This window comes from Wolffia australiana, chromosome 12 (genome assembly GCF_029677425.1).
Source record: "Wolffia australiana isolate 7733 chromosome 12, ASM2967742v1".
NCBI lineage: Eukaryota > Viridiplantae > Streptophyta > Magnoliopsida > Alismatales > Araceae > Wolffia > Wolffia australiana.
Window position 1 is genome coordinate 8,151,242 of NC_135846.1, and position 8,597 is coordinate 8,159,838.

General features: G+C 38.9%; 1 protein-coding gene across 1 annotated transcript; it reads right to left on the reverse strand.

Moving 5' to 3' along the window:
• Nucleotides 1-659: 659 nt before the first annotated feature.
• Nucleotides 660-7,610, reverse strand: LOC144710023 (cytochrome P450 CYP72A616-like). The gene is made up of 4 exons (XM_078583672.1): nt 7,184-7,610; nt 1,951-2,171; nt 1,253-1,852; nt 660-1,177 (listed from the first exon to the last, which is right to left on the reverse strand). The coding sequence occupies exons 1-4, from the start codon at nt 7,455-7,457 to the stop codon at nt 749-751; spliced, it is 1,524 nt and encodes a 507-aa protein (XP_078439798.1). The 5' UTR covers nt 7,458-7,610; the 3' UTR covers nt 660-748.
• Between the last annotated feature and the right edge of the window lie 987 nt (nt 7,611-8,597).

The following is an 8,597-nucleotide window of genomic DNA, read 5'->3' on the forward strand; positions in this document are numbered from 1 at the left end:
GATATCGATATCCGGTAGCGACAGAAAAAAATAAGCTTTCATCACATTCAATGACTTATGTACATCAGCGTCGTAAGGTTTTGATGTATTTTTAACCTCAGTTAATATATAGAGTGCAAAATTTTTATTTTCTTCCATATGGGATAATAGAGTTCGAAGTTTAATGTAAACTCAGAATCCCATTATCCCGCATGGAAGAAATTAGAAAATTTTCTTTGTATATATTAAATGAGGCCGACTATATATTGAATGGTAAAATAATATTTTAATCTATACTCGCTATATTTAAAGGCCCTTATATATGTTCATCATTTAACATAATAACACATCATCCAATAAATAGAAATGAAAAGTTCTATTTTCTTCCATATGGGATGAAGGGATTCGGAGTTAAACACCAAACCCCAATCCTTTTATCCCATATGGAAGAAATTGAAAATATTCAGCTGTATATATTAAATCAATCAGAAAGCTCTCCTATTACTCTCTTGCCCACGTTAATCCATTCTAATTGCTGAACATTTATCGGTTAATAATATTTTAAGCATCCTTTCAGATATCCACACCCGATATCTGATATCCGATATCCAAGGCGGATAACGATAACGAAACGGATATCGGTATCAGATATCGGCACTGTAGCAACTCCGACACCTGTCTCGAAAAAAAGAGATACCGGAAATTCCCTTTCCAATACAGCAAGGATACTACAGTCATGATATGATTCTTTAGATGGACACCGACAACGTTAGAGGCGGCGCAAAATGAGGTGCGCGCCGTGCTGTGGCTGGAGGGTGATGACTATGAACGGCGCGTGCGTGTAAGCCGGAGAGAGCTCAAAAGAAAACTTCTGCAAGATTGACGCCAAACCCATTTTTGCCTCTGTCAACGCGAACCCCTGTCCGACGCAGATTCGAGGCCCGCCCCCAAACGAGAACAACGCCGGGCCGCCCTTCGCCGTCGCCTTCGATATCCCATCGCCGAACCTCTCCGGGTTGAACTCGTTGGCGTCCTTTCCCCAATAGTCTGGATCGTGCTGGACAAGAAGTACATGAAGGAGAAGCTGAACCCCCTCTGGAAAGGTGTACTCGTCTATCGTCGTTGGGATCTTAACTCTCCGCGAGAGGAAGATAGCTGGCGGGTACAGTCGGAGCACCTCTTGTATAATCATCGATACCTGAAAAAAAACACAAGTTAAAATGGTCGCTCCTGTGAAACAAAAGAAAAATACAAGTAGCGTCTTCGTGCGTACGATCTTCAGCTGGCTCAGCCTCTCGAAGTCGGGCTTCTCTTGGCCGTAAACTTGAAGGACTTCGGCCCTTGCGCGGGACTGCCAGTTGGGGCTCATCGCCAGGGTGACCATGGCCCAGGTCAGGAGATTGGAGGTGGTCTCTTGGCCGGCGAAGTAGAAGAGCTTGCACTCGTCGATTATCTCCTCCCTTGTCATCTGGGACTCGTTAGACTGCAGAAGAAGGCCTAGAAGGTCGTCGTTTACATCCGAACCCTTCTGGAGAGCCGTCTCTCGCTTGGCGATGATTCCCCGGAGAAGGGAGTTAACCTCCGCGTCGATCTCTTTCATGCGTAGGTTCGTCTTCGTGGGGAGGAATCTGTATCCTGGAATCTGGAAGTTTGCAAAGGATTCGACCATGAGCTTGGCTTGCTCATCTTGGAGCTGGAAAATGCGCTGTCCTTGTTCAAAGCTGCTACCGAAGGCAGCCCGGGAGATGACCTCCCTCGTGAAGTTCTGAAGCTCCGGCCACACGTCCAGCTCGCAACTCTTATTTTCGCCCAGTAATCTCTCAAACCGGCCCACCAGCTCGACGCAGCATGAGGAAAATGCTGGCTGCATCCTCTGGCAAACCCCAATAACAATATCGGAGTAAATTCAGGAGAAGACAGGTTCAATTACGATAGTTCTGTCAAAGAAAGAAAGAAGATAGGAAAAGGAACCTTGAGTTTTTCGACGTGGAAGGCTGGGTTTATGATTTTCCGGTGTACTGCCCACTTTTCTCCGTCGAGGCTCACCAGTCCGGGAAGAACATAAGACCAGACGCGACTAAGCTTCGGCTTCCCGAAAGCGTCTGTCTTGTTAAGCAGAACCTCTCTGATGAGCGCAGGGTCAGTGATAACAATCCGTGCAGTCGGCCCCATCCAAGTCAGAAAAACCTTCCCTGTATCAACCCCGATATTGGTAGACAAGAAATTCATGTCATACCAGGACATAGTGAGACGCGAACCATTAGAAGGAGAGGAGAAATAGATAGAGGGACAGCTGACCATAAGAGAAAGAAAGACAGAAAGAGGTGTGAAACCATGATACATACGTATCTGTGAGTATATAGAGAGAGATACGGTGAGGGATAGACAGATAGATAGACAGATAAATAGGCAGATAGATATACCGATAGATAGACAGATAGATAGACAAATAGGTAGACAGATATATAGACAGATAGATGGACCGATAGATAGACCGATAGATAGACAGAAAGATAGACAGATAGATAGATAGATAGACAGATAGATAGACAGATAGACAGATAGATAGATAGACAGATAGATAGACAGATAGATAGATAGATAGATAGATAGATAGATAGATAGATAGATATATAGATAGATAGATAGATAGATAGATAGATAGATAGATAGATAGATAGATAGATAGATAGATAGATAGTTAGATAGATAGATAGATAGATAGATAGATAGATATATAGATAGATAGACAGATAGATGTACAAATTTTTATATTTGATGAAATTTGCTTTAAAAAAAAAAAAAAGATAGATAGACAGATAGATAGACAGACAGATAGACAGATAGACAGATAGACAGATAGACAGATAGATAGACATACAGATAGATAGACAGATAGACAGATTGATAGACACATAGAGAGACTGATAGATAGACTGATGCTATCAATCAAACTTAGCCAGATTCTTATGGTCCAATAGCGAGGGCGACCAAAAAAAGAGACACTAGGTGTCATGGGAAAATATATGTTTTCCTACGGAGGAAAATGGCTTAGGAATTAGAAAATTAGAGGATACCGTGAAAATTTTAAGAATGAAGAGAGCATGAAATTTTCACAAAAATGACTCGCCTTGGGCCAAGTTAGTTAGAACCAAATTTGGACACTGGGACTTAGGAGTAAATGCTAGACGTTTACCCCAGCGAATACAAAACTCAAAGATATATGGCAAGACATGCTGGAAATTATTCATTGGAATATTGGTGAAGGCAAAGTAAATGCCAGGAAGACAAACTGGACGGGTCTAGGGTGCATTGGAAAACTACCCAACATGGATATTAGAGAACCAAACCTCACAGTCCAACAGCTCCTAAATCAGGATTGGGAAAACTATTTGCGACTATCTAACATACCGGAAACATTCATTGAAAAAATTAAAAATACAAACATGCAATTTAATAATCACTTAGACGCTGGAATTTGAACTCTTACAACACATTGGAATTTTACAACAAAATCGGCCTAGGAGTATTTTTGTCAGAAAAAAAAAAATTCTCATGTTAGCTGGCATATGGAAAACCATGGTCCCAACAAAAATAATTCTTTATATGGAGGATGCTCAGGAATAGGTTACCACTAGATAGAAATATACAAGACCTAGGGATACACATGGTGTCAAAATGTTCTTGTTGCATAAGAGACCAATAAATGGAAAACATGAGACATCTGTTCTTTGAAAGTGAATGGGATAAGCTATCCTGGCATTGGTTTATAATTAAATGGCATTGGTTTACAACTTATACATTCATTCCACATTTGAGATGTTTTCAAATCTAGTAAGAAAAAACATGCATGAAAGCAAAGCTTCTCTCCTGAAAAAATATTCATGCATTTTATTATTATGGGAAATTTGGAAATAGAGGAATATGTGCAAATGGGAAAGTAAACATAGGGTTATGGGTATATTATTAAAAAGGTAGAGGCAGCGACCCATAATGTAGCCCCTCTTCTCACTTCATCTAAAGTAACAACCAAAAAAGAGGTACAAGGACTAATAAATTGGAAATTCCCAGCTGGCCCACTTGAATATGTCTACTACAATAAACTTATTTGGTGGATGCCTCCTAAAAACATGTATAAGTTGAATGTGGATGGAGCGTCCGTAGGAAACCCAGGGATAGCGGCAGGAGGAGGTATACTTAGGAACTCAAATAAATCTTTGATTTTTGCCTTCTCTAAATTTTATAATGTGGCGACAAATATGGAGGCAGAATGTTGGGCCCTTCTTGATGGATTAGACCTATGCGCACAATTCGGAATACAAAATTTTTACGTTGAATCGGAATCAGCAGCATTATGTCAAATCATTAACACACAAACATGTAACCTATGGAAGCTACGAAATTGGTGGGAAAAAATAAACACTCATTTGCCTAAAAATATTAAATTGTCTCATATTTATCGTGAAGGAAATGCAATTGTAGATGCTTTAGCAAACCATGCAACATTACAAAAAAGCAATGAGATTTTTTGCAGGAGCCAGGAGTTACCGGACCGAGCAAGAGGCAATTACAACACTGAAAAATTGGGCTTACCATATATAAGATGTGTTAAGCACATGGGAAAGCAATGATGGGGATACCCGACAGCAAACAGCCGGCATCAAGAAAGTTGACAGACCAGGAATTAGAAGATCTATCACAATTGACAAGAGAAGGATGCAGAGATATCAAGGAATTGCGAATAAGAGAGAAAGTCAATAGCCTCACAGAATACCAGGTGAAATCTATCATTTTACGTAGTGCTTTAAGGTTTTGAGCCGATCTATAACTTTAATATTGACTACATATCCTGTTTAACTTTACTCCATATCCTGTTTAAATGAAATTATCATTTCAGATAGTTAGCGCTAAATTGCAGAGGAAACAAGATAGGAACTATGGTCTTCTATGTTTAATCTGGGAGTGGCAAGTACTAGTCATTCAAGGAATGAGAGCATAATCTGCGTCAAAGGTAACTCATGGTGTAAGCTTGGACCAATGACGGATGTAATCAGAACAATAGTCAATGGACGAGGGAACCAAAATCAGAGATGAAAACTCGGAGGATCCTATCGAAGTTCAAAGGGGGACCATCACCAAGGAATGGAGTACAACTAAAGAAAGCGAGAAAGTAAGTGATGAAGCTATCTCCGAGAAGAGGAGCACAGAAGTATGGCGCAAAGAGAAAAAAGAAAAAAAGGGAAAAACCAAAAAATGAAAGAAACGCCATAAAACTGCTATTACCAGGGAGAAGGAGCTTACACACACAAGAAGTAGAAAATATTTCTATTCAATGTGCCAAAGCTCTTCTCATCAATATCAACAAGATTCCTAGTTATTCATCAAAGATCTACGCTAACCTTCTTCAAAGATTTTTGGTTTTTGGAACTGAAGTTGGGGGAACAAGAGTAAAAAATGAGTTTTCCTTTGACTCAAATCATGCTCTAGCAATTGGTTGACAAGATACAGGCCTATACCTGAGAGAGCATAGGTGAATTATGGATCTATTCTGTTTTTAAAATTCATATATCTATTATTCCGTAAATTACTTAATGGCATGAACTAATATCATAAACCTAGTTAAATTTTGCAAAAGGACTTGTGAATAGTTTGTCCACATCTGCGTAAGATACCTCTCTATTTCACGAGTTTGTAATTTTGATGCAGATAACTGAATACATTGGGAGACGACATAAAGAATGCGGCAAAGACATCCATACTAGCTGGATTGTAATGTGACGAGGAAGAGATGGAGGAAGAATTAAATCTAGATGAAGAGAGAACCAAGAAGAAGAGATGGTGACAGAAGCAACGTCAATATAAGAGAAATTCAGGCAGAGATGGAAGACTGCATGAAGAATGCGGGATAGACATATGTACTATCTTCAAATTGTAATGTGGCGAGCAAGAGAGGGAGGAAGAATTAAAGCTAAATGAAGAGCTATACAAAAAGAAGACATGGGGACGGACACAACATCAACAGAAGACAAATACAGATAACCAAATGTAGTGGAGGACGACATAAGGATTTATTGGCCTTGAGGAGAAAGGAAGTACCGTTGATCTCCTGAGCTGTTTAAAAATCTGCAAAGTCGGGAAAAACAGGAAAAACGATTGCAGAATACTCACGTCAACAGACACCTACCCGAGAAATATTAGGTATATGGTGTTTTTTTGCCCAAAGGGCAAACATAAACAATGTACTATCACGTTTATATCAATGACATTGTGTTTAAAAAAAAGATAGACAGATAAATAGGCAGATAGATAGATAGATAGATAGATAGATAGACAAATAGATAGACAGATAGACAGACAGATAGACAGATAGATAGACAGACAGATAGACAGATAGATAGACAGATAGATAGACAGATAGATAGACAGATAGATAGACAGATAGATAGACAGATAGATAAACAGATAGATAGACAGACAGATAGACAGATAGATAGACAGATAGATAGACAGATAGATAGACAGATAGATAAACAGATAGATAGACAGATAGATAGACAGATAGATAGACAGATAGATAGACAGATAGATAGACAGATAGATAGACAGATAGATTGATTGATTGATAGATAGATAGCTAGATATGAAGATGTATAAGCGATGATCACAGATACACATATATCAAGATATACAGCTGATGAGTAATAGACAGAGATATATGAAAATATATAGATTATAATATATATATATATATATATATATATATATATATATATATATATATATATATATTATATAAATGATGATCAGTAGGTAGTGCTATACCAAGATATATAGATGAGAATCAACGAAAGATATATATGAGGATAAATACACGATGATTAATCGATATACAAATAGAGATATCTGAAGACAAATAGATGATGATCGAGAGATAGATGGATAGATAGATATAGCTAGATAGATAGATATATAAATATAAAGGCTGTGATGACAGATACACTGTATAGATAAATATAAATAGAGAGCGATGGTGGGAGAGAGAGACAGAGAGAAAGGTAGAGAAAGATAGATGGAGATACCTTGATAGAAATAGACGAAAAAGTGAGAGGCATAGACAATGGGAGAGAGAGAGAGAGACGATAGGGAGAGAGAGGTGAGAAAGAGACGATAGAGAGAGAGGTGAGAGAGGGAGAGAGAGAGAAACCGTAGGTCCTGGTAAGCTGGGCAAGGAAGGGCTGAACGCGAGGGGCGATATCGTGGCATAAAACCATAGGCTTCAATTTAGCTTCCTTGTAAAGCTGCATGCTTTCCCTGAGATCCCCAAAGAGGAAACGATAGGAGGTACCGTTGATTCCAAGCTCCCGTACTTTCTTCTCCATCGTTCTTGGCGTCCACCATAGCAGCTGCAACGCTTTCAGAAGCCATCCCAGGATCAAGAACCCTGCTGCCCAGCTTACCCATATACCGACCCATTCCATTCCCTCTGCACCGATAATCTTGCAGCAAACTATCGTGGAACTCTCAATCCCCAAATTATGCGACCGTGCAACTTATTCACTAAATTCTTGGCAAACGCAGCTTGAGATATCGTTTTCCTATCGCCGACATTTCAATAGGTCCGTAAATATTTGGACCAAGGGCTGAGCGGTGTCCTCATATTCGGTTGAGAGCATAGATATTTCGGTGTCAGAAAAAAAAAGTTACTTTAAAATTGCACATGTATTCAGATGGGATTGGATTGTACGAGCATTATTAGCTGCCTTGATCTACGGTCGTTCCTCATTCCTCGTTCCTCACCAACGGTTGGATTATATCTAAACTGCAACGTATGAAATGAATGGGATTGGATTGGTGATCACTCAAAAATCGTCGGTACTTAACCCTTTCTTTTAATTCAAAGTTAACTATGTATAACATTTCTATAAAAATTGATTAAAAACTCCATAATAAGTATAGGTTAAGGGCCAAACAAGAAGCAGTTATTAAATATGAATTATAATAAAAGGTAAACTTTGGTATTAAACTGGCTGGTCATGAAATCATATTTGTGAAAAGTGGGCAGTAGTGTTCTCCGTTCCAGATGCCAATATTGGTTGGGACTTCAAATCAGATATGGGTTTAAAAACTCATATCTGCCTTAACCAATATCCCAATATCGGATGCTGGCATCGGATTGACTAAAGTCATCAAGAAATACAACATAGTAAAGAAAACCAGAATGAGATTTTATAGGAGATATCTGATATTTGCTACAGTGCTACGGCGCTAAAATCAATAAGTTGCTTCAGTGCTATGTACATGAAACATAGTAAATAAAATCAATAAGTTGCTATAGTGCTAATATCTGATACTGACATCAATCACCACATTGAGGATTGGATGCCGATGTCAGGCATCATACATGGATATTGGATTGTCTCTCTATTTTCTGTCTATATATCTATATTTTCTCTCAATACTTATCTCTATGTTTTCACTCTCTATGTTCTCTCTGTTTCTCCATAACTCTTCTTATATCTTTCATGCTTACCCTATATGACTGGCTCAACATAGTTGATTTCACCTCCTACCTGCACCACTAGCTCCATCTCCATTACCTGGAATACAAATAAACCCAT

Excerpts from the sequence above, each read along its gene's own strand:
- LOC144710023 (XM_078583672.1), bottom strand. The coding sequence starts at position 7,457 with ATGGAATGGGTCGGTATATGGGTAAGCTGGGCAGCAGGGTTCTTGATC. Across the intron at positions 1,853-1,950 it reads TCCACGTCGAAAAACTCAAG|AGGATGCAGCCAGCATTTTC; the intron begins GTTCCTTTTCCT and ends GGGGTTTGCCAG. Across the intron at positions 1,178-1,252 it reads GGCTGAGCCAGCTGAAGATC|GTATCGATGATTATACAAGA; the intron begins GTACGCACGAAG and ends GTTTTTTTTCAG.